The sequence below is a fragment of the Bos grunniens genome, chromosome 20 (assembly GCF_055505025.1).
Source record: "Bos grunniens cultivar Pamir isolate PY7600 chromosome 20, Bosgru_T2T1.0, whole genome shotgun sequence".
In the NCBI taxonomy this organism is placed as follows: domain Eukaryota; kingdom Metazoa; phylum Chordata; class Mammalia; order Artiodactyla; family Bovidae; genus Bos; species Bos grunniens.
In genome coordinates, this window is record NC_141184.1 from 62,003,758 (window position 1) to 62,029,953 (window position 26,196).

The 26,196-nt window shown below is 39.8% G+C and overlaps 1 protein-coding gene across 2 annotated transcripts in view; it reads left to right on the plus strand.

The window, feature by feature from the left end:
- Window positions 1–25,351, plus strand: part of MCCC2 (methylcrotonyl-CoA carboxylase subunit 2) — a 78,451-nt gene extending 53,100 nt beyond the window's left edge. For both annotated transcript variants that reach the window (XM_086362106.1, XM_086362107.1), the window contains 9 exons: window positions 4,294–4,393; window positions 4,505–4,600; window positions 8,418–8,490; window positions 11,979–12,055; window positions 14,000–14,066; window positions 16,501–16,657; window positions 17,544–17,658; window positions 19,737–19,822; window positions 22,748–25,351. In XM_086362106.1, the coding sequence (XP_086218232.1) occupies window positions 4,294–4,393; window positions 4,505–4,600; window positions 8,418–8,490; window positions 11,979–12,055; window positions 14,000–14,066; window positions 16,501–16,657; window positions 17,544–17,658; window positions 19,737–19,822; window positions 22,748–22,865 (889 nt within the window). In that variant the 3' untranslated portion in view covers window positions 22,866–25,351. The remainder of the gene's footprint in view (window positions 1–4,293; window positions 4,394–4,504; window positions 4,601–8,417; window positions 8,491–11,978; window positions 12,056–13,999; window positions 14,067–16,500; window positions 16,658–17,543; window positions 17,659–19,736; window positions 19,823–22,747) is intronic.
- Window positions 25,352–26,196: the final 845 nt, after the last annotated feature.

The following is a 26,196-nucleotide window of genomic DNA, read 5'->3' on the forward strand; positions in this document are numbered from 1 at the left end:
GAGACAGAGTTATCATTTGTTTAACAAATACTCATTGAACACCTGTTACGGACCAGGCACTGTGTAGGTATTCAAGGTAGTCAGATAGACATTGTCTTTGATCTCAAGCTTATAGTCTAGTCAGGGAGGTTTGTTTCACCTCCTTCAAAATAGTACATAAATGTGTATACATGATAAGGGCCACAAAAAAAGAAGTATAGGGAAGGCATATAGAAGGTAGAGCTAAGCCAGTGGCGTGCAGGCATTATGACATTGCTTAATTAACACTTGTTAAGTGGAGGACAGGGTGCTGGATGGTGAGCCATGATTCAACAATAGACCATAAGAGAATCTGAAATAGAGAAGTTTATTAGTCATAGGTCCTGGAGAAATTATACAGCACACCTTGAGGGACCACATGAGGTGGTCAAGCCAGGCTGCCCAGAGATGAGACAGGACCTGGGGTACATGTTTTTATTAGGGTTGATCATTGGAGTGCTTTGGGGTCCCCTGACTAGGGCCAGATTGGTCAATCAAACCAGAAGATTGGGGCTAGTGTTAAGTTCCTTGGAGACTGTATATAAGCATGCAGGCCATGAGAGGCAGTGCAGACTGTTGATCATAAGGGCTGTTGGGGAAGTCATTGAGAGCTTAAATTTGCTCGTGACTGAGCGGCTACCTAGGTCTTGCTTGAGGAGCCTGTGTCCATTCAAGGTCCCTGCAGGCTGCATGGAATGCTGAGGAATAGCTTAGCTAAATGCTCAATAAGAGGTAAACACTTAGCTTGTTCTCTGAGAAGAGAAAATATCCTGCTTTGTGGCATCTGCCAATCCATATTTGTGGTATAAATTATCCCACAATGCCTGATTTTAAGCTACCAGTGGGACAACACTGGTCATGGCATCAGGAAGAGATACATACAATTGGCTCTTGTGAGTCAGGCGTGAGCCAGCTCCATTACATCACCGGTTGGCCCATTTCAGGTTAAAGTTCAGGAGTAAGAATACCACCATCTACCTCCTAGAATTTCATGAGGATTAAATGAGATATTATGTGTAAATTGCTTGAAACAATACCCACTTTAAACTGCTGCTGCTAAGTCTCTTCAGTTGTGTCCGACTCTGTGCAACCCCAGAGACAGCAGCCCACCAGGCTCCTCTGTCCACGGGATTCTCCAGGGAAGAACACTGGAGTGGGTTGCCATTTCCTTCTCCAATGCATGCAAGTGAAAAGTGAAAGTGAAGTCACTCAGTCGTGTCCGACTCTTAGCGACCCCATGGACTGCAGCCCACCAGGCTCCTCCGTCCATGGGATTTTCCAGGCAAGAGTACTGGAGTGGGGTGCCATTGCCTTCTCCCACTTTAAACTAAGTACCTATAAATGTTAACTGCCATTATTATCATGTTTATCATCATAATAATCAGTATTCTTATGAGCAATGAGGAAATCATTGAAGAGTATTAAGGAGAGATGTACTATTATCAAATCTTTCATTAGAAAAATCCCTCCGGTTGCTAGACGGAAGATGCTTAGTAGGTTGGCAAGAGTGTATGAGGGACCAGTTGGATGGTTCTATCAATAGCATAGGCACTGCTGGCTTAGATGGTCATGGTGGTGGTGAAGGTAGGAAGGAAGTAATCACATTTGTGCTCTATTTTAGGGGTAGAATTGAGGGATTTGTTGATGGATTTCATATATGGGGCACAGGAAAGTGAGGTAATGAAGATAATGACATGAAATGGTTTTATTCCCTGAGTCTGGGAGGGAATAAAATGTTGGTCAAGTGTTGGGAGGGGTCAAGTGTTGCTAAGTTAGAGATGCTCCAGGCATCCAAGTAGAGATGCTGAGTAGGCAGTTAACTATAAGTGTCTGGAGCCCAGATCAGTGCTTGAGAACCATCAGCACAGAGGTGGAATTTAAACCATGGGACTAGATAAGTCCACCTCGAGCTGAGTGTAGATAAGGAACAGGGCCTAGGACTAGACTTTATAGAACCCAGGCATAAGTGGCAGGTAGATTTAATCATTGAGCTCAGTGGCCTGGGAGGTGCAGTAAACCTTTCTTTGCTCTGCCATACCACAAACCAGCAGGTGGCTGTAGGAACAGTCTAGTGAGTGGGAGAAGGAAAATATGTACAACGTTTCCACTCTCCTATCAAAGAACACTGCCATGCCTTTTGAAGAGCTGGCTGAGGGACCTACCTCTGCCTCAGTTTTCCATTCACTCCTTTCTCACTGAGCACTTACTGTGGATAGATGGATTATACTAAGTGTTATGAGTAATGCAGAAGAATTTTAGGCCTAGTCCTTGCCCTCAAGGATTTATAATTTAATTAGGCAGATAAATGAATGAACTAAAAAACAATTACAGAGCGAGTATGCTAGCTTGCGTCCAGTTAGGGAGTTTGGGATTGACGTGCACGTACTACTATATTTAAAATGGATAACCAGTAAGGACCTACTATGTAGCACAGGGAACTCAGCTCAATGTTATATAACAACCTAAATGGGAAAAGAATTTGAAAAAGAATTGATATATACATGTGTATAACTGAGTCACTTTGTTGTATACCTGAAACTAACACAGCCTGTTGATCAGCTACTCCAGTATAAAGTCAAAAGGTGAAAAAGTTAGGGGTGTAGATTCTAGGATGCATCTTCCATTTGCCTCACTTGTTACCCTTGTGACTAGACAAACTACTAAACTTCCCGGAGCCTCATTTCCTCATGAGTGAAATGGAGATGTGAGTTGTTTCTGCCTCACAGCACACTGTCTGTGGCATCCTAAGCGCTCTATTACTGCCAGCTATTATCATTAATAATAGCTTGTTTAAAGTCATGTGGATTAGGTGGTAATGGCTTTTTTCGGGAACAGTGTCATGAAATTTACTAGTCACAAGTTGCTTTGGTTCTCTCTGTTACTATAAATAAATACATACTTGTACATAACGATTTGTCATCCTTAGTAGGTAATTTGACACAAGGCTTTACATAATACAGTGTCTCATCAAAAGTTTCTCTTTCCTACTATTTTGGTACATATTAGGCAGTTTTTAAAAGAAGACATTTTATTTTAAATATTTACTGATTGGGAAGCAATCTCTTCTATTTCTCTTTGTTTACTGAGTTGCTATAGTGTAGATAGAAGTCAGCAAATGCAGCTGGTATTATGTGTGAAATGTTTGAAAGATATGGTCAGTTGTAAAATGCCTTATTAAGTTGATGAAACTGAAGGATCTACCATTTGCAAAGGTATTGGAGGATACATGGTCCCTGCTCTTACTGAGGAACACCCAAGCCCAAAGTGGACAGGACATGAGACCACCGTGAGAGCCCTAGTCTGGACATAGCTCCTGAGGATTTGGTGTTTTCCTTAGACAAGACATCAAAATTTAGACTATGGCAGCTTAGTCTCTGCTTATTTGTTGCTGTTTAATCACTTTGTCGTGTCTGACTCTTTGCTACCCCGTGGAGTAGCCCACCAGTCTCCTCAGTCCATGGAATTCTCCAGGCAAGAATACCGGAGTGGGTTGCCGTTTCCTTCTCCAAATCTTTGCTTATAAAATAAACTAAAATTCTATTCTTTTCAGGTATATATTTTTGCCTGACTCTATAGTTCTTCTTAAAATATTGCATTAGAAAGTCATAGCCATACATCTACAAGTGAAATAACAAGCCATCTAAGAACCAGAGTATGCCCAGGCTTCATTCACATTGAACTTGAAATGAGAAGGACTTCCATGGCCCTTACCACAGTGCCACGTTATCAGTTATTTTCACCATTGATCTGAGGGACAATGTCTTCAAGACTTTGTGTGTGCTACCTGCGACAGCTGACTCTGGGGGTGTAACTTGATAAGGGAGGCCTCAGCAATCTCTCAGAAATGGGAAGTCACAGTTGGCATCTTCACAGTTGATGAAGATAGTGAGGTTGTGATCATCTTTACAGTTGATGAAGGTACACAGTTGTACCTCAGTGAGTCTTGTCGTTGTTGGCAACTACATCACAAAAGTGGGCCAGCTGAGGTTGAAATACATCATATGCAGTTTTATCTGTGGTGTATGGGATGAGCATCAAATAGAAGTTCTTGCCAGTAAGGCCCTGTGGTCTACTAAAAGAAAGTCAGGATTGAGAAACATAAGGTGAGGGTTCTTACGCAGCTACTGGCGGTCCTAGGGCAAGGTATATAACTTCTGTGTACCTCAGTTTTCCCTGTTCGTAAATCCTTAGATGAGAGAAGATTCTTGGGGTTTAAGGTATTTAATTATTTTTCTTTCCCCTGTTCTGATTATTTTAGTGTGCTTTACTCTGTAGAAAGTCTGGAGTAAGTGACTACTACGCTTTGGATGATAATCATGCCCTTCACTTAGCTAGGAAGATTGTGAGGAGTCTAAATTATCAGAAGAAAATGGATGTGAGTTGAATTTGTTCTTATATTTTTTTATTTTTCCAATGCAATTTGGCTTATGTCACCTTGAAATAATATCTTTAAACAGGCTAATGTTGTTATTCTGTATTTCTGCAGGTTACCATTGAGCCTTCTGAAGATCCTTTATTTCCTGCTGATGAATTGTATGGAATAGTTGGTGCCAACCTTAAGAGGAACTTTGATGTCCGAGAGGTGTGTAAAGTGGAACTGTGAGCTATAAGCTATGCTGTCATAGTTTAAGGCATGTGTTTAAACTTCGTGTGAACTAGTAAGCTGTATGTATCCATTTTCAAAGCTGAAGTCTGTTTTATATATGGGACATAAAAGGGAAAAGATACCTTACTAAAAGAAAAAAGGGGGAACACCTCTTAATTATCAGCAAGTTTTCCCTGCACGATGCCTAAGCTTGCTTTGTTCATATTTAGTGCTCTGTATTCCTGTGGACATGAGGAAAGATGTAGGGCAACACTATAATTTCCAGCTGTTTCTTTTTTGGGTTCTTATTTCGGGAAATGGATGGAATGTCAGTAAGTTGTTGAAAGAAAAAACATACCCTTTTAGATCAATAGGACATGAACAAAGGATTAGACTTCTGATTACAGTTGAAGATGTTGCTATGGTTACAGATTGTCTTCCATGGTCTAGGTCGACAGTTTTTAGTGCTTGCATACAGCATGTAATCTTCTCTGGCAGAATAGTTTTTAAATTAGGAAATTGTCCTAATAGCAGATTCTGTGCCTTTAATATTTTGTTATGTTTCCCCTTGACTATAAAACTATTATGTACTAATCGTGAAACATATAGAAAATACAGAAAAACAAAAATCGCTTGTAATTCCACCGTCTAGAGAAAGCAGCCAGTATTTGGTATTTTGGCTTAATGTGTGTGTATACATTTTTATGTAGTTCAGATAGTATATACATATATTCTAGGAGTGGAAATCAATGCTTAAATTATAAACATTTCCCCATTATTGAAAAGTTCTTCATGAAACATTTTTTTGTAGCTAGGTCCTCATTCTTATGCTAGTACTTGGTGACGTGGCAGGCACTCAGTAAATCAATTTTTGGAAGAATTGATGAATGTAATATCCAACTTATGGATGTGAGCAATTATTTATTTAGGAAATACTCTATTATTGTTAGAGAGTCTTAAATCCTGGATTTTAATGAAGCTTCAACTGTTACTTCACTTTGGCAAGGTAACTTAGTTAACTATACATTTTAAAATTAGGTTTTTGATTTGACTTCTCAGTTAATTACAGACATAGAGAAAAAAATGGTACTTACAGGGATGCTGTCCCTGAAAAATGAGTTGTTTTAATAGTCAAGTTTTCTAGATGGTGAAGGATTCATTCTTTCAAGCATAATCACTTTTTTCATATATTTGACAGTATTTATTGCATGCTTTTTCTGTGAAGATACTATTTCAGGAACCAAGGGTAGAGAAATAAACAAAACAGATGCAAATCCATGCCTTCGTGGTCGTTCATCTTTTTTTTTTTTTAACAGTATTTCAATTTCATCCTCAGTTCATTTCAGTTCAGTCGCTCAGTCGTGTCTGACTCTTTGCGACCCCATGAATCGCAGCACGCCAGGCCTCCCTGTCCATCACCAACTCCCGGAGTTTACTCAGACTCACGTCCATCGAGTCAGTGATGCCATCTTAACTGGTATCTTTTTATAAAGATAGACCTCTGCCTTCTTAAATTGTATCCTAGCTTCTTCATGTTCATCACTGTGATGATAATTTATTATATTTTTCTGTAATAGCAAATAAGCCTTGTTTGGAGATATTAGTATATGGAGCTGTGGGACTGCATTGGGATATTAACTGAAAAACCCAGTTCTGGTCCTTGTTTCCCTAGTCAGTGGTATTGAGATTGAACCTCTGAGCATTGATTTCCACTCCTACAAATAGGGATAATATCATGTGATATGTCTGTTTCCTAAAGCTTACTTCTTTGGGAAGATGAGTTAGTATATTTTATGTGGTTAAATGAGCTTCATCATAAAGCAGATAGAAGGGAGTTTCACATTAATTGGCCCCAGGTTTCTCTGACCTTGAGTGATTTTATTTTTGTATGGAAGAATGGTTGTTGTTATATGTTTGTTTTTCAAAAGGTGTAATTTTAGAACTCCATAGCCCTTAGACAACTGTTATATCCCCATTATATTATTGGACCTTTTCAGGAAAATAACTAAAACATAATTCAAAGTAAGTTATTCACTCATTTTTCAGCCTTTGCATCTTGTAAAATATGTCTTTGATTGACATGGTAAGGAGGGAAAAGGAAGTTTGAACTGGACTGAAAAAATGATGCATAGCATCTAAAATAGTTTCTGAAAAAATTTGGAATATGCTTCATGTTTAAACACTTTGAAATAGTCCTGATGTTTAATGCTGAGCACTGAGGATTATCTGGTAACTTTGATCTCTTATAGATTAATGACATGTATATATACATGTGTGTATGTAGAAACATCTGTCAGATTCAGAATCAAAGAACCTTTATTGAAGACTTAATAACAGCTGCCTTTCAGTGAGTGCCAGGCAGTGTGCTTTGTTATTAGCACATAAGTATTATTATTATTAAACAGATGAGGAAACTGAGGTTTTGAGGATTTTAGGTAACCAGCCTATGACTCCAGTGTCTCAGTGGTGGAGCTGGGAGATGCTGGGAATCAGAGCTGGTTCTTCATCTCAGCATTATTTTCTTAGGTTCCTTTGTTACTAGTTCATCACATCTTCACAACTTTGTTCCGTTTCTGCAGAAGTGAGAACTGAGACTCAGAGGGGCTAATTGACTTACTCCAGGACACACAAATGGCCCACAAATTATATGTGATCCCTTAGGTTGGAGCCTAAGTCTTCTAACTCTAAGGCTGGACCTTTCTTTCTTCTTTTTCTTGTTTTAATATATTCTCTTAATTGAAGTATAGTTGATTTACAATGTTGTGTTAGTTTCAGGTGTACAGTCCAGTGATTCAGTTTTACATATATGTAAAATATACATATATGTGTGTGTGTATGTATATATATACACACACATATATTCTTTTTCAGATTCTTTGCCCTTTAGGTTATTACAAAATATTGAGTATGCTTCCCTGTTCTATACAGTGGGTCCTTGCTTTCTGATTGAATCCCTGACCCTCAGCTAATACATTTGACAGCCCCTGAAGCTCTGAGTCCAGTAGCCAGCCCTTGTAGTCTCTGCTTCTCTGCTTCTCAGCCCTTGTAGGATGCCATGTGGTTCAGTTCAGTTCAGTTGCTCATTCGTGTCTGACTCTTTGTGACCCCATGGACTGCAGCATGCCAGGCTTCCCTGTCCATCACCAGCTCCTGGAACTTCCTCAAGCTCATGTCCATGAGCTCAGGTCTGGTGATGCAATCCAACCATCTCATCCTCTGTCGTCCCCTTCTCCTGCCTTCAATCTTTTTGAGCATCAGGGTCTTTTCCAGTGAGTCAGTTCTTCCCATCAGGTGGCCAAAGTATTCTAGTTTCAGCTTCAGCATCAGTCCTTCCAGTGAATATTGAGGACTGACTTCCTTTAGGATGGACTGGTTGGATCTCCTTGCAGTCCAAGGGACTTTCAAGAGTCTTCTCCAACACCACAGTTCAAAAGCATCAGTTCTTCGGCACTTAGCTTTCCTTATAGTCCAACTCTCACCATCCATACATGACTACTGGAAAAACCATAACTTTGACTAGATGGACCTTTATCAGCAAAGTAATGTCTCTACTTTTTAATGTGCCGCCTAGGTTGGTCTAGGTTGGCCATGTGGTACTGTAGCTTTTATAGTGAAGTGTAATATCAGGACTGAGAATGACTTCAGGGCATTAACCATACAAGTCTAGTGAAATTCTACTGAGATTTTCTGAACAGGGTGAAATTTTGTGAAAGTGACAACTTCATTAAGAATTTGTTTTCCTTATGAATAACTTGAATGCACAAAGTCTTTTGTAATATAATTCCTCAGGGACATTGTTATTTTTTCCTCTTAGGTCATTGCTAGAATCGTGGATGGAAGCAGATTCAATGAATTCAAAGCCTTATATGGAGACACATTAGTTACAGGTATAAAGATGAAGAATTGAAAATGTGAACATTTTATGATGCTTTGAAAACAAATGATCTCTTGTCTCATGCCTCTGATGCACTTGGCATGAGCTTTGTTATTTAGAGCAGTACAAATGTGAGTCAGTATTCAAGAGGAAGTGTTTTGTAAGGATCATTTGTAGCTGAATGGATCCAGAGTTTAAAATCAGAGGGCAAAATGCTATGGTCCAGGCCCTTATTCTGTGACTTTGTGGCTTTAGCTGTATAAAAAGATTCTTATGATCATAAAATTAAAAGAAATATTTGTAGTTCTTTTTATTTCTCTGGATAGCTATAATTGTTTTGAAAATTTCAGCACGGTCTTCTTCATTCTTTAGTCTTCAATTCAACTGTGAAGTTTCATGTGATATTTTCCCAGAAAACTGAGTTAAACCTTCTCACTGTCTATGTGTAGATCTTATGTTGACCCACACAAATACAGGACAGAATATCAAGTCTGAAAAAGCAAAATAAGAATATTTATAAAAGTTAATTCATTTACCTAAAGTGTTGTTTGTAGGCCTTTGAAAAAAAAAATATTTGAAGCATAGATACCAGATCCATAATAATCTGTCTTGAACAAACAGCAAAACAAATTTGGGCATTTTATTTGGTCTTGTAGAAGCTCCAAAATGTAGTAGTTAACCTGAAGGTAACATATCAGAGTAGAGAAAAGGCAACTAGCTGCAAAAATCCAAATTGCAAATATACATTGAGGTTTAAGGATAAGTCACAGCACTTTCTTCTGGTCTGATTTATGAGCAAGAGAAGGGTTCATACTGGGAGTGGAATTTATGTGTTTGTATGTAGGTGTTTAAGTGATTAAGAGCCTTTTGTTTGATATATAGACAGGATTTGTCACCAAATAGTTCAGCATGTAACCCGCATTGTGCAGCAATTTAAAACAAGTCAGAACTGTTTCACCTTCTTTCTTGAAGATGGATGGGCTGTCTTTGTCATCTCTTTTTATGTAGTTGCCCTGGACTTGCTAAAAGTCCTTTGCCTCCTAAAATACCAGGGTTATATCCACTGTCCTCCATTTCTTTTAGTCTGTGTTGGAATTCAAATACGGTTGAGGGGAGGGGAGGGGAGTGAGAGGAAGAAGAGAGGACTGAGAGGTGGGGGGAGGAGGGAGTGAGTGGGCGAGGGAGGAGGGATAGAGGAGGAGGTGGGGAATGAGAGGGGAGGGGGCTGGAGGGGAGGGTGGTTTGAGAGGAAGTGGGGCAGTAAGAGATGCGGGGGGGAAATGAGAGGGGCAGGAGTTGGGGGGGTGATGATCAGGGGGCCCTGAGAGGGTCGGGGCCCTGAGTGGGAGCAAGGAGAACAAGGACAGATTTCTCCAAGGAGCTGGTGCTGTTGGCGGTTCTTACAGCTTCCCTCCTGCCCCTGCACTTAACCATAGGGGTTTCATAGACATTTCACTGATTTGTTTGACCCATAGGAAGTTGGTGAAGATGTTCCCTTCATGGGTGGGTGAGCCTAGTGTAGTGAGAGATGCACCCTACTCAACAGAACTAAGGATGGATGGAAAGTCTAAGTAGTTAACAGGGCAGAACACCTTCAGGGTTAGCACCTTACTGCTGAGACAGGGTGGAGAAGGCAATGGCATCCCACTCCAGTACTTTTGCCTAGAAAGTCCCATGGACGGAAGAGCCTGGTAGGCTGCAGTCCATGGGGTCGCTAAGAGTCGGACACGACTGAGTGACTTCACTTTCACTTTTCACTTTCATGCATTGGAGAAGGAAATGGCAACCCACTCCAGTGTTCTTGTCTGGAGAATCCCAGGGACGGGAAGCCTGGTAGGCTGCTGTCTATGGGGTCACACAGAGTTGGACGCGACTGAAGCGACTTAGCAGCAACAACAGCAGCAGCTGAGACAGGGACCAAATTCCCAGCTCTTTTTGTGGGACAGGCATGGACTCAGAGTGGATTGCTAGAGCTCTGGGCAAGTTTGCCTCTCCCTGAACTGCCTCTGTAAGAGGCAATGGCTTTTATGGTGTGTAGCATAGGGTTTTGGCTGAGATTTTAGGTCTGAAAGACCAGAAGAATTATAGGTGACCATCAAATCAGTGTTTCATTTTATCATATTAAATAACCATCAGTTCACTTCAGTCACTCAGTTGTGTCCGGCTCTTTGCAGCCCCATGGACTGCAGCACGCCAGGCCTCCCTGTCCATCATCACCAACTCCTGGAGCTTGCTCAAACTCATGTCCATCGAGTCGGTGATGCCATCCAACCATCTTATTCTCTGTTAGTATTCTTAAATAACCATAAGAATTTTTAAAAATAAATCAAGACAAAGACAGAGAAAAGAACAAAAATAAGTCTTAAGGTTGACATTCTCTCTTATCCATTCACTTTTTGAGCACCTGCTTTTTGTTGGCCCCCCTGCACTGGGGGTCTTGGCAGCAGCCTGTCCAGCTTGAGCTTGGAGACGGAGCCTGGTCCAGGAATTGGTAGCATACTTCTGGTGACTCGCTCTAACAAGCACAGTTTGTTGATACTTGGCTTCCAAGTACCTGACACCTGTTTATAATCCAGTAGGTTTGGAAATGTCTCTAGTCACCTCCTTCATGTTTACAAAATAGCATCCTAGAGTCACCCAGAGTATCTACTTCATAAAATTACAGAGTATTCTTCACCATTTTTCTTCTCTCTTACTTCTGGTGTGTGTGTGTGTGTGTGTGTGTGTGTGTGTGTGTGTGTGTGTGTGTGTGTGTGTGTGTGTGTGCGCGCGCGCGTGTGTGTGTGTGCATGTGTGTGTGTGCATGTGTGTGTGTGTGTGCGCATGTGTGTGTAGTGGGCATTTGGAGTGGTAGTGAAAGTGGTGGTGAGACAAAAACAAAACTTGTGAAAGGGAGGGAAAAAAGATGCAAGCACAGAGAAAAGCAAAGTGGAGTGATACGCTCTTCTAAGTTTAACCGTATTTCTTACCTTCAGCTCGGTTACCACTGGGCTTGATTGTTTCTGCTTTTTAAAAAGATTTGTCTTTGCTGAGTTTATCCCCTTTATTTCAAAGGGGTATCATTAACACAGGCATTTTAAGGCGAGCTTGTCACTTGAAACTGGCTGATGACTCTGGACACTGACCTTTTAAGGGATCCATGTCTCTGACTTGTTCTAGTTCAGAATACTCTGTATGTGAGGTACATAGTGGATGCTCTTACATACATGTTATGTGAGTGAATGGATGACGCACTGACCCGATCATCTAACCAAACCAGTAGATCAGACAAGTGGATAATTTACTTTACATGTGACACAACCCTTTCAAGAAAGCATAAATCCCAGACTTTAGTGCTTTAGAAATAAATCATGCCCTGAGCTGTTTTGTACCATAGATGAAATCTGTACATTTTAAACATTGATTTGAAATTAAACAATGTATAAATATGTCTGCTTGTGATGAATTAAAAGCCCTCTGAAATACATACATCTTTTTCTCTTTTTTCAATTTTCTTTTCAGGATTTGCTAGAATATTTGGATACCCAATAGGTATCGTTGGAAACAATGGAGTTCTTTTTTCTGAATCGGCAAAAAAGGCAAGTACTGTTAAAATGTTCCAGGGTTTTCCTGTTTTAATTTAAACATTTCAAATAATGAGTGAAAATTTATTGCATGAAAGCTTTCAAATATTTAACCAGATGCCTTAGCAAACAGAACAGTGTGTGCGTGTGAGCGTGTGGCCATGTGTGTGTGTGCGTGTTTGATTGAAACAGCTTTATGGAGGTTTACATAAACATGATGAACTGTCTGGAGCACTATTAAGATACAAATGATTGTTAGGAAAGTTCTAATACTTGAATTATAACTGCTATGGATTGTGTGTATATATTCTAAGAATATGGAAATACTTGCCTTGATAGTATTTCATGCACTTGAGGGATTCAAAGATATTAATACTATTCTTATAGTTCTGAGACATCATCTGCTCTATTCTATCCTGTCATCATTTTAACCTGATTATATTTTCACTTTTTGGAACAGGAAGATAGTGAGAACTAAAGCTCTGGTTTTAAGAGAGGAAATTAATGAATACCTTTTGGGTTCAGTATTCAGTTTCATACATCATTGTTCAGATTTACCTAAACTTGGGTAAATGTAATTCATGTACTTATTTGACAAAATGTTTTCTTAAGAAAATAAACATACTCAGTGTTTTGTTTTTCCTCTTCATAAGGTAGGTAAATAATAAGGTGAAGCATCTCTTACTGAGGCAGGTAGCAGGCAGTTAAGCACTTTCGTACCTCAGTTAGGAAGAGCTTGTCTTTGGTGGAATGTTTTACCAGTAAAGTTGGTTTCTGGATTCTGTATTCCTTGTCATTTCCCCACTGTGATTATAAGATGAAAGTAAAGTAAAAATAAAGAACAGAAAAGTCAGCTACACTCTTACCAGAAACAACCTTGGGTAGCATTTTATTATATTCCTTAGTTTTTTTTTTTTTTTTAATTCCCTCTCTTTAAAACACAAAAGACAAAAACCAGAATGGGTTCTGCCATATATAGAGAGATTTTGCTTGCTTTCATTTAATAATATGTATAGTGAGTGTTTCCTAAAATACTAAATATTCCTAATACACTGACTTTTAATGACTGTATAATATGCATATTTCAATAGAGGATATGTCAGATGGGGGTCAGCAAACTCCACCTCATTTTATTTGCTGGCTTGTCACAGATAAGCCCAGGAGAAGAGCTGTGTTTGGCCCCAGTCTGACATTTCATTTGTTGACGTTAAGCCACACAAGTCTGTGTGATTTCTTCATCCTCATATTTGAGGTTGAGCAATTGCTTTGCCATCTTGTACTTGCCAAGGCATTTTCAGCTAAGTTAAGGGCATCTGTGAATAGAGTAAAATATGAAACAAATGGTTTAGTTGTTCTTTTACTCATATAATCTTTAGAAAAAATAGGGAAAGGAATATTTTTGTGTCATTAATTAATTTCCTTAGCTTAAGGTTAAAGGGTCTCTAGCACTTATCTAAAATCCCATTTATTTGAAACACGTTGGTAGGAAAGATATATTTTACTATAATCTTGGTGCATGAAAGAATTTCAGATGATCATCAAAACATAGATATCCCAGAAGGATTTATATTCTATCCTTTTAAAAGTGGAAAGCCAGAGAATGCCTTATGGTGAGACTCAGAAATTCTCATTGACAAACAATTCTTCCTTCCCTGGTCCTTAAATTTTCCTTGTTGTTTGGCATATTAGTGATCGGTGTCATCTTGGACACAGGAGTTGTGCTATGGCCGTATGCCAGTGATCAGACAGGTGCCTGGGCAGCACAGGTTCAGTGCAGGCCACATCAAGTGCTCCGTTGACAGTGGGTCTCACTGTGGTATCACCATTACTGTTACCGCAAGGTCAGACTAGCCAAGCAGAGGTACTCTTGTTTTGACCCCAGCTGGCGTCTGCAGGATGCATGGTGATCACAGATTTGTTAACCTCCTCTGAAAAGATTTGTTTCTTATTTGGTTATAGGGGGCTCATTTTATCCAGTTATGCTGCCAAAGGAATATTCCTCTGCTCTTCCTTCAAAATATTACTGGTAAGAAAATAGTTCCACCAGTTTGGTTGCATTTATTTCAGAGCCGCACTGTCCAATATGTCCATGTATTGGGCAGTGCCAACAGAGAACGCTTCCATCAGAACAGAAAACTTGATTGGACTTGCTCTCTCTAGATTGTCTTCAAAGGTTACTGCTTCATGAATCTTAAAGGTTTGGAGGAGTTTATGCATATTTTTTAGCCAAGCAGGTTTTGAGTTTCATGCACCACATTCACGTGACCTCCTTTCACGCCTGCGTATCCGCACCCACCCCAAGAAAGCAGTGGTATCCTGAGCTAGTTCCACTGTCATCAGGGGCAGACGATGCTGTCTGCCCCCTGGTCTCTTTCTCGTACTTCATTGCCCTTAAAAGATTTCAAGCACATGCTCTGGTCTTCCCTTTTCCTCATCTTTCATTGTGTAATTCTCCCTGAAGCAACATCTTTTTTAAATGGACACGTACATCCTGAACCAAAGTCTGGAATTGGAGTTTTGACTCCAAAGAACAATATGATTGATGTCACCTGTCCAATTTCATGATCTATGGATCATCCTAATGTGGTGGATAAAATGATTCTTTAAGGGCTCTTATGATTCTAGAGTTCTTTTTCCTGGAATTCTCTGACTTTGCTATTTATACTTTTTCTGTGTTGCCTGGTGTTTGACATATAGGAAGCACTCTAATATGTAGCTGAGCTGAAAACTTTTTCTACCTCTAAGTCATGCATGGTTATCTCAGGTTCAAAGGAAGGAGAGGCCCCTTAATTAGTTGCTGGGATCAGGCATGCCTTTATGAGAAGGAGTTTGGCCTTTGACAGTTAGCAGGGTTTTACTCAGTACTGGTACTAAAACAGCTTCATCTAGTACTGTTCTTGAATTGAAGATCCTTGGTTAGATGACTCTTGGAGAAGTTGTATCCAGCTGCGGCTGGAGAGGACCCTGTGCGGCAGACCTTCTAAGAGGTCATGTAAAAGTCTTCTGAAGATTTGCTAGTCCAGAGACCTTGTTTCTAATAATGAGTCATGGTTTATTAATCACCAGTAAGTTAAACTGTATGCTTGGAAGATTCCTACATTTTTGTTGTATTTTATTTTTAGGTGTGTTGGGGACAGAGAGTGGAGTTTGGTTTACAGCACTGTATTTGAGGGGCCTATGGGACACCCATCTGGAGATGTGTGGTGGGCAGTTGAACAGTCTTGAGCACAAAAGCTGTGTTAGCTGGAGGGGAACATGGAGACATCCATGGAGATGGGACATAAAGCTGTGGGAATAGAAAAGACCCAGGGAGAAGAGAAAGGGACAGTCTTTGAGTAATTTCTTCCAGGAGATGAGAGTAAAGGAAGAAAGGCAGCGTGATTATGTTGTTCTTTATGGTGAAAGAAAGAAGGGTCAGAGAAAGCCAGGTGAAATGGCTTGTCGTCTTTTTCAAGGTAAAATCATTCACAGGGACTAGAGGGGCAGTGGAGTGGTGGGTGGGGGTGAGAACTTTTAAAGAGTCGATATTTGAGATAACTATTGTGGAAATGTGACAGGGAGTCAAGATAAAACGGATAAAGGAGTTTCTGAGCTGTTCTGAGGGCCCAATTCAGAGGGCTGGGGTGGGTAACCAGAGGAAGCAGATGGTGCCTGGTAGGGCAAGGGTTATTGTATCAGTATTGTTGTAGCCACAGCAAGTACAGGTGATCCGGAAAAAGTGGTTGAATTGAATTACCCAATGCAGGAGATGTGCAAAGCAAGAAGAGCAACTATCAAGTAGGCGTGTGAAACTGCGTACGGGGAGGGAGACAGATGAAGCCTAACTTGGTGTCTGTAAGGTGAAGGGGAAAAGGACCCCAAGGCCTGGAAGGCCCAGTGAGGCTGCAGATCAGTTTCAACAGAGCTGGGAGCTTGGAGAAGTAGAAGGATCCTGTAATGATAATGAGAATTCTTTTATCTTGCTATTGAGTCACTGACAAGGACTCTGAGCGTCTCTCTGAAACATTAATTTTATTTCCTCAAAGTTTTAAAGCAGCGCTTCAGAAAGAATAATCTATATTGTGAACCAGGTCAGTGAGCCTGGAAACCCACAGTTTCACAGTTGGACTTGCCCCACTACTTTTCCTTAACTTGCCTCATCCTGTTCTTTCCTCACCAAGCTGTAGTTTTGACATTAATTTCTTGAAGATATGTGGCATTGTTATCTTGTCTGAATATCTCTGTGTGTATCCAGATGAAACATTTAAGCAATTTTTTAAATGATTAGAGAAAATTTTACTTTACCCTTAAAAGTAAATTTGGGGGCGGGGTGCGTATTTCACATATAAATATTTTATTAAGGTGAGAGACCTCTGGTAAAATATATGTAGTTTGACAAGATGTCCTTCCAGTACCTTGGTGAAAATGACTGCACATTAATCTCATCACCCTGAGGCTGTCTTTCTGTTCTTTCCTCATAGGATTTATGGTTGGTCGAGACTATGAAGCTGAAGGAATTGCCAAGGATGGTGCCAAGATGGTGACTGCCGTAGCCTGTGCCAATGTGCCGAAGATAACTGTCATCATTGGGGGATCTTACGGGGCTGGAAACTACGGGATGTGTGGCAGAGCCTATAGGTAGGTGGTTGTCATGACTTTCTCTGAAGGAATGAATCATACTTCAGGTATAATTATGAATGGTTAGTTTATTTCAAGTTTATTTGAAACACAGAATGACATTCACAAATCCTATTCAATTAGGCTGTAATTTGCATCCTCTGGAGGGGTGAAATGAAATTTAATGCTAAAGGTACCACTTGGAAGAAAGCCAAAGTGGGAATTAGGAAATATTTTGAGATGGCTGATAATGAAAACACTATATATCATATCATAACTTGTGCGATGCAGCTAAAGTCTTGTTTTGAAGGTGTGTAGACTTTATACATATATATACTGGAAAAGAGGTAAGGCTGAAAATCACTGAGCCAAGCAGCTAGCCCAAGAAGTTCAAAGAAGAGCAGGATATTAAAACAAGAAAAATAGAGACAGGACGTAATAAAGCACAAACATTATAAAGATAGAATAATCAGGAAAGCCCAAAGTTGGTATGTTTAAAAGGGTTAAAAACTTGAGAGTCTCCCTGTTAAAACTAAAAAATAAAGGGAGAAGGTGATGTATCACCAATTTTAGGAATGGAAAATAGCATATAACCATACATAAGAAGAAGATCTTTTGAATACATTTTTGCCCCATAAATTTGGATAAACTGGAAAAATATAATTCATCAAAACAGACATTAGAATCACCTGGAGAACTTAGAAATTCTACCATGCTGAAGCCCCACTGCTGGAGATTAGTCTATGGTAGGTTGTGGGCATTGTTTTTGTTTTTCTTAATCTTCAGATAATTATAGCATGCAACCAGAATGAAGAACCACTAATTTAAAAGGTAAACATGAGCCTCTGAAAATCTCTGTGTTGTACAGTGAATTCATTTGATCATTCTTTCATTTCTCCCTGCATAGCCCAAGATTTCTCTACTTGTGGCCAAATGCTCGCATCTCAGTGATGGGAGGAGAGCAGGCAGCTAACGTGTTGGCGACAGTAGCAAAGGACCAACGAGCGCGGGAAGGGAAGCAGGTAAAGTGCTGTTTGAGGTTCGCCAGGCACTGGAGCCGGGGAGCAGCACACCCGGAACCCTGCCAAGTTCACGGGCACGGTTCCAACATGCAGGGCCTGGCTTTGTCTAGAAGATGCTGGCCTGGAAGTTGCTTTAGCAACTTAGACCTCCACATTCTCCATCTCTCTTTTTAAAGCCATTTCATTTGAAGTAACTTCTTGTAGTAATTTACACATTTTTAAGAATCTCTAAGAAAACACTTCAGAAACTCTTGTCTGTGAGTGCCTGAGGCATAAAGATGTTTGATTCTTAGTTATTTGCAGTGAAAGAGATTTAAATAAACCTGACTTACGTCTTTGGTTTTATGATCTAAAGCCGCAGAATTTTGTTTCCTATTTTACTTGTAGATTGTTAAGAATACCTTGAGTGGAGGCCCTGTCATATAATGAGAATTGAATACCATTATTACACTGTGAAAGTATCAATGAAGAAGGCTGGAAAGGGCCCTGGAAGCTTAATGAAAGGCAGATCAGCAAATGACTGCTTTTAAATGGAGTCTTTTGTTTGTGTCTGTTAAAGATTCATCTGAAATTTTACATTGTAACTTATTATAACTTACAACTATTTCATGATTGGTGAATGTTCCTGAAGTTGCTTGGATGCACTGTTTCGTCATAGTAAGGCATGGCATAGAGGAGGCCCTGCCTTTTCAGGCTCTCAGTTCTGTCATTTAGAGATTGATCATCTGGTCAACTGCCCAGTGTGTAGCGTGAGGATAGTATAAAGCCAGAGGTGATTCCTGCCTCCCTGAATGCATCTCATCCATGCCTCTCATCCCAAGTGACAGGAATTCTGCGGAATTGAGGTTTCAGATTCACTTTAGTGCTGACTAGTATCCAAGCAAAAGGAAAGCCTTACTTTTGTGTGTGCAGAGGGGCACGTGTGTGCAGTGGGGTCTATGAAATTCTACCTGATGTTTTGAAGACATGTCTTAAATGCTAGCCCAGCACAGTGATACCTTATTAAATAGTTATTTGATTAATTTGGTATACAGATATATGAATTCATCTATTTTTATGTCTTAAAGGAAAGTGTAGGATTTTAGTGGTTTTCCCTTTAAATTCTTGAGTTATAAATGACATTAGTCAATGAAAGTACATTAAAAAATCTTGGGTTTATTTGAAAAAATAATCTTTAAGTTGAAAATACTTTTCAGGATTTCAAAATTAATTTGCATAGAGAGTTTGCAGTCCGAATTAATTATCACTTGTTTCTGGCAATATGGATGGGCCAGTCCTTAAGTGTTAATTAGAGAAAAATCTCAGCTATCTGGGAAGTTGCAGAGGTTATTTAAAATGTGGTTTATTGTCTTATCCCTTTCAACTTTAAAATCTTTAAAATTTTGGCTATTTTGAATGAAAATCCCCAACTTCTCCACCTCCTTAAACAGAAGCTGTTAAATGTAATATATTATAGTCCTTTTGTTATGTTGTATAATTCACATCCAGTTGCTCTACCCTGCTAAAGTATGTCAGAGAGGGCAATGGCACCCCACTCCAGTACTCTTGCCTGGAAAATCCTATGGGCAGAAGAGCCTGGTAGGCTGCAGTCCATAGGGTCACTGAGGGTCAGACACGACTGAGCGACTTCACTTTCACTTTTCACTTTCATGCATTGGAGAAGGAAATGGCAACCCACTCCAGTGTTCTTGCCTTGAGAATCTCAGGGACGGGGGAGCCTGGTGGGCTGCCGTCTGTGGGTCGCATGGGGTCGCATAGAGTCAGACACGACTGAAGTGACTTAGCAGCAGCAGTAGCAGCTGAAGTATATGATAACCTTGGTGTTGACCTTATGTTAAACAACTTCAGGATGTTGGCTCTGATGAAGGAGATGTAACAGTGCACTAATTTATTAGATACTCACATCTCAGGTGAGATCAGATGTGTTAAAGCACCACATGTAATCTACACCTCAGTGTTCAGATGTCGGTTGTAACATTGTCATTCATGAAATCTGTTGCCCCTTTTCCCTTGAGACTCTCTTGAGTGGATCCGTGTTCCCCTGCAGGAGGACTTACTCATGGTCCCTTTTCTTTCAGTTCTCCAGTGCTGATGAAGCAGCTTTAAAAGAGCCCATCATTAAGAGGTTTGAAGAGGAAGGAAACCCTTACTATTCCAGCGCAAGGTGGGAGCCAGAGAATAACTAACTCTTTGATGGGCACATCTTGATAGTCAGAGCAATAGCTTTACGAGATCTGAGCAGTTGGCATCATCCAGCCCTCGTGGGAAGCAAAAAATAATTTTTGGACACAATTTTGTACAGTTGTTTCTCTAATGGGAATGCCTGCTGCTGAAATGCTGGCTCTTCTTCCAGGATGGACTTTGGATCCATCCCTATTGGTGTGACCCTGCCACTCTCCCCACCTCTTCCCTTAGCCCGCTCCTAGTTGAGTGGTCTACGGCCTGGACCACACTGGGGCGAGAGGTGGACCACACTGGGGCTGGGAAGTTGAGTTATAATCCTGGCTGTGTCACTTTCAGGAATTAGTTCTGCAATAATTTTTGCTTGGACACATGAATCCCAGTCATCCCCCTCTCTGATTATTTTGCTTTTACTCCATTTAAACATGAAAATGGTCACTTAGTGACACTTCTTAACAAGTGAGCCTGGTGCATTCAGAAGGTGATTATTCACAGCCAGGGTCCACGTGTTGACATTAAGCAATTACCTCACATACCACTGTGGTTCTTATTCTGTTTGTTTCTTACACCACTTAAATGAGGTAATAAATTATCCCAGCTGTCCCCATTGGAGATATGTGTGTGCTTTCAGACCTCTTTTTCAACAACTCTAATGTTCTGCATTCTGAAGAATAATTTAAGCTTTATGTCTTCCTTTTATCCTTTGGGCAGATGGAAAAAAGAAAATAACTATTTGTGTCTTTTAAAATTAGATTATGCTGTGATTTGTGTCATTTACTGGAGAAACCAGAGAGAAGGGAGAAAGGAAAATCAAAAAGTAGAATCCATGTCAGTCACTTGAATGCATACTTTGTGGCAGACTCTGCTCCTAATGTTGGGGGGCTGCAAAGGCTGAACATACTTATCTCCCAGAGCATCCTTAGTTTCAAATTTTAAATTAATACCATTTGGGATTTTTGAAGAACCTGTTTCTCTTCTTGTTCATATGTATTTCTGAAAGCAAATGTCCAAGTGTATTTTGTCATGGCAGGTCATTGATTCACTTAATTAAGAACAGAATATTTTATATAGTCTTTGGTTTGAGAAATTGTATGTTCTTTTTTACCCTCACTGAAATAGGCTTACATAGTAGCCAGTAGGAACAAAGAAGGGATAGAAAATCATATAAAAATTTAAGAGAAAATATACATTATAAGCTCACCTATAATTTGTTTTTACATAAGACTTTGAAATTTAAAAGGACAGTGGAATATTAAACTTTGAAAAATAGCATATTTTGTGTGAGCCATTAATTTGTTTTTCAGTCCTAGCTAGACTGAATCCCTTATTATTTTCATACTTAACATTATTATTTTTTTTAATGGATTATATTCAAGACAGGAGAGCATATGGCCCACCTAGACTTATCTCTAGGATTTAATATTGAAAGACTAAGGTTTTTCTCTTAATTTGTAGATGTTTGATCTGTTAAAACAATTGGTGGCATGGATATACCAACTTTGTTTCAATGATTAAAGGATTTTCAAGCCAGTTTATGGTACCTTCCTTCAGTTGGATAAATCTCAGTTTAATAATAAATTTCCTCATCTGTTTAGGCTTTAATGTGGCTAGGTGTGTCTTTTCAGAGAGCTCTGTCATCATCTGCACTGTAACCTCCTGTGTTTTTTTTAATCTTTACAGGTTACATGTACAGCATGCCAATTTTCTTCTTCTCAATTGTTTTTATATCCAAACTTATCCAGACATTTGATTAAGGACCTCCTACCTGGAGCAATCTTGATATCATTGTGCTTGCTGTATTTACTCCGCTGTAGGTCCCAGAAGGGGCTTCCCAGGTGGGGTAGTGGTAAAGAATCCACCCGCCGATGCAGGAGATGCAGGTTCAATCCCTGGTTCGGGAAGATCCCTGGAAAGGGAAATGGCAACCCACTCCAGTATTCTTGCCTGGAGGATTCCATGGACAGAGGATCCTGGTGAGGGGCTACAGTCCCTGTGGTTGCTAAGAGCTGGACATGACTGAGCACACAGGCATGCAGGCTTCAGAGGGAGTGTATAGTCAATTGAACAGGTTACAAAAATAATTTTTTTATTGCCTGTTGATGCTTTAGGGTACTTATTATGAATGTTTTATGAGTAAAGATTTGATTCATGGTCTGTCAATGTAAGTATGGTTTAATAATTGATGCTATGTCTAGATACCGAAGGCAGTTTGTTTACAAAAAGCAAAACTGACACCCACTAATGACCTTTAAAAAATATTATTTCTTATTCATTTTTCTGTATAAATATGAGGTTGTCCATGAATAGCAAACTAGGATATCTACTTGTAAATTTTTTCTGAAATCAGTTTAAAATCAGTTTACTTGCTTTTCCTATTGTAGCAAAAAAATAAAGAACTACATATGAAGATATTTATTTTATTAATAAAATGGACTGAAGTCTATTTAATGATTTTCATAGTTTCTTAGGAGTTTGGGGGACTATACCTTTATCAGTGGGGACTTTGGTTGGAGACTCTTACCTTGGTTTATATGGATCTCCATAATAATAGCAATAATATAACATTTTGGTTTGTATGTTTGTGTGCACAGAGGAGGGATGGAAAAGCTTTTCATGAAATAAAGTATTTTAAAACCAGGGTTTATTTTGAGGTTCCTTATAGTAAGCTGCTCCTAAAGCCTCAAGTTCAGCTTGACATTCTGTGGGTTCTGAGACAAGTCACTTTTCTTTCCTTCCTCTCTCCTGTTCCTGATCATGGTTTCTATTGTGAGATTATAATACACAGAAGCTCATCAGGGGATCCATATATTACCTGCAGAAAGACCTCCTTGGCACTTTTAGGCATTGTGAGTATAACTGGGTGTTTGGTGCAGGATGCATAATCACTCATTTTTTGGTCTTTTTTCAGGCTGTGGGATGACGGGATTATCGACCCAGTGGACACCAGGCTGGTCCTGGGCCTCAGTCTTAGTGCTGCCCTCAACGCGCCCATCCAGAAAACTAACTTCGGCATCTTGAGGATGTGATTGGAATATAAAGCATCTTCTGTTGGACGTGTACTGAAATTTAATATATTTGTAGCCTTAAAATTTTAGACTTTTTCAACATGTCGCTATTAATAGTAAAAGTGTTTTCTTAACACAGTGCATTGTACTTTTCTACCTTTAAAAAAAAATCAGTGAAGATATTTATCTGATGAAGTGTCATTCCTTGTAAATTCTCTTAGAAAAAGCTTTCTGTGGCTCAACTCTGCCATGCTTAGAAGGAAGGAAATAATTTAGAGTTATCCTTTCTAAGCCCTAAGAAGTATGAGAAGTTCTGTTATCTGTAAATTCCAGGTATTATTGAGATATTTTAAACAGAAAATTGTATTTTCCCTGAAGTGGTTGCTTTGCCAATTATGCATGGTGATATGTTAATGTACGTTTTTAAAAACAGCATCTATTACTTTCCCCTGCAGCCACCGCCTCCTCCTCTCCACGGCATCGGCCTTCTGGCTGTCTGCACCCTGGCTTCTGTTTCCTACCCATTCTAGCCTCTCTGGTTTCTACTGTCAGCAGCCCTCCTCTCCAGGGTCACCACTGACCTCCATGTTCCCGAAACCAGTGGGTCTTTTCCCAGCTTTACCTGATTCAGTTCCCTGGAGCATTCATGTCGGTCAGACACTTCCTTCCAGCAGCGCTGTTCTGAGCTTCCACGCTGTAACCTCCCAGCTCCGTGCCGGTCCTCCTTCTGTTTCCTTTGCAGGCCCGGCTTCCTCTGCTCCTTCCTCCTTCCCTTCACCATTCGTCCTGATTTTTCATTAGCAGTGTGTGAATACATTCTTACTCTAAAAGATACAAATAGCACAAAAGTGTCTCTTTTTTTTCTTTTAACTGTGGCAAAATACACCTAACATAAAGTTTACCATTTTAACCATTTTCAAATGTGCGCTTCTGTGATGTTAAGCACCTCACGTTGTTGGTAATCATCACCACCATCCATGTCCAGCACATTTCATCATCCCAAATTGAAGCTCTGTTATTAAATCATAACTCCCCATTCCCTCTTCTCCCTGCTCCTGGCACATTTCCTTTTTCTTTTTTTAAACTGAGATATAATTGAATGTAACATTATATTAATTTCAGGTGTACAACATAATGATGGGATATTTCTGTACACTACAAAAATGATCACCAAAATAAGTCTAATCATCATCCATCATCATGAACAGTTACGAAATATTTTCTTTTTTTTTTTTCTTGTGATAAGGACTTTTAAGATTTACTTGTTTAGCAAATTTCAAATATGCAATACAGCATTATTAACTGTAGTCCCCATGCTGTACATCACATCCCCAGGACTTATGTATTTTATAGCTGGACCTATGCTGCCTTTTGACCCTCTTCAGTCATTTTGTCCACCCTCACCCCTCTCCCTTCTCACAAATACTAATCAGTTCTGTATAAGCTTGTTTTGTTGTTTAGATTCCACATATCAGTTAGATATGGTATTCCTCTTTCTCTGACTTATTTCACTTAGCATAGTAGACCTCAGGGTCTACTCATGTTGTTGCAAATGGCAAGATTTTATTCTTTTTATGGCTGAATATTATTCCTCCTCATTCTTAAATGTATGTGTTTTTCATGGCTTCATTTATGCTGTCTGGCCATTCTAGCCCTTCTTTTGGCTTTAGTTACCGTCTAAATGGGGATGATTCCTGTGCCGACAGTTCTTAACACAGCTCTCCCCTGAGCTCCAGACCTCTGTGTCAAACAGCTTCAGGGAACCTCAGAATTCGATCCTCATGTTCAATTGATTTTGCCTCCTGACCATCTCTTGAATTCCTCCACTACTTTTGTCGTTTACTGCAGAGCTTAAAAGGAGTCTGCCTGCATCCAGTCTTACCTATCTCTGCCTCACTCTGGAATTAGAATGGCCATTCTAAGGCGCACATCTGGCACGTTGCTGCCTTACTTACATCTTTCACTTGTTCCCCTTAGAAGTGCCAAACCCCTAATGCCCTCCATGGGTCTTGATCATCACTTCTTAAGTCTCATCTCCTTGACTCCTCTTTTCACATTGGATACTTCTCCCATTCTAGACTTCTTCCAATTCCTTGAACCTAAAAAGTCCTTCCCCTCTTAGAGTCTATGAGGTTCTCTCTACCTGAACTCTTCTCCCTTCTACTTAAACACTTATCTTTTTATCTCTGTGGTTTCCCTGGGCTGGGTTAGACACCTGTTATGTGCTCTTGTAGAACACCATTTTCTTCCTCTGACTTACATGTTTATAAGAAATATAAGCATTTAAAAAAAAAAAAAAAATTGCCCTCCTGTTAGAATGTAAGCTCCGTGAGAGCAGGGATCCTCCTGCTTGACCTGTGTCCCCAATGCCTGGCACTGGTAGGTGCCCAGATACGTGTCAAATGAATGAAAAGTTTGTATTTTAATTGTATTTAAAATGAAGTGACTGATTATATGATCTGATACTACTATGAAATGCTTTCCTAATAAAATTAATATTTCAAACATTTGTACGTGATGTTCAGTTTAGGCTGCATTGTGTATCTGAAGTCAGTTTAGTTCTTTGAGATGTGTACAGATAGAAGATCACAATTCAGAGGTAAGTTGCATTTTCAGATGAATGTTTTGAGGAGGTCCTGTGGAGGAGGAGACCACCAGGTGACCCCTGACCTTGAACGGGGCAATCATTGGCTCCTCCCCACTCCCCCGACTGCCCACCAGTCCCATAGGTTGCTGAAAGCAGCGTGGAGAAAGTAAGGTGTTGCCAGGGCCATCTGGCCTAAATACATAAACTGAACTCAGATAAGGACTCTATAATAACTTCTAAGATTCTGGTGAGCGGGTGGGAGACTCTCTCCTGGTATGGCCCAGCCACCACACTGGTCTGTGAGTTCCCTGCCTTCATAAACCTGCCTCTTCCCAGTCTGGAGTGGCTGTGTCTCCTCCTCTCTCCTTTCCCTCTGTGTGTGGCAGCGAGGAAAGGAAAGGAAACCAAACCAGCAAAGGAACACAGTGTTTTTAAATAGTAAATTATATTAAATTTTCGGTTGAAATTTACATCCTTATCAGAAAACAGTGATTTTTTTTTTTAATCAAGACTAGTTGGTATTTCATTGTAGGAACCATCAACAAGGCAAAGAAAGATTCATGCTATTTTAGAAGTGTTTTTACCTTTCTTTAGGAAGATCATGGTCACCACTAACACCACACTTAAAATAATTATTTTGTTCATTTTATCAGATAAAAAGCATTTATAATGCTTTGCCAAAATAGGCAGCAGTTTTTGCCTGCCCTTTGGGCTTTATTTAGGTATAATTGACATACATTATGTAAGTGTAAGGTATACAATGTG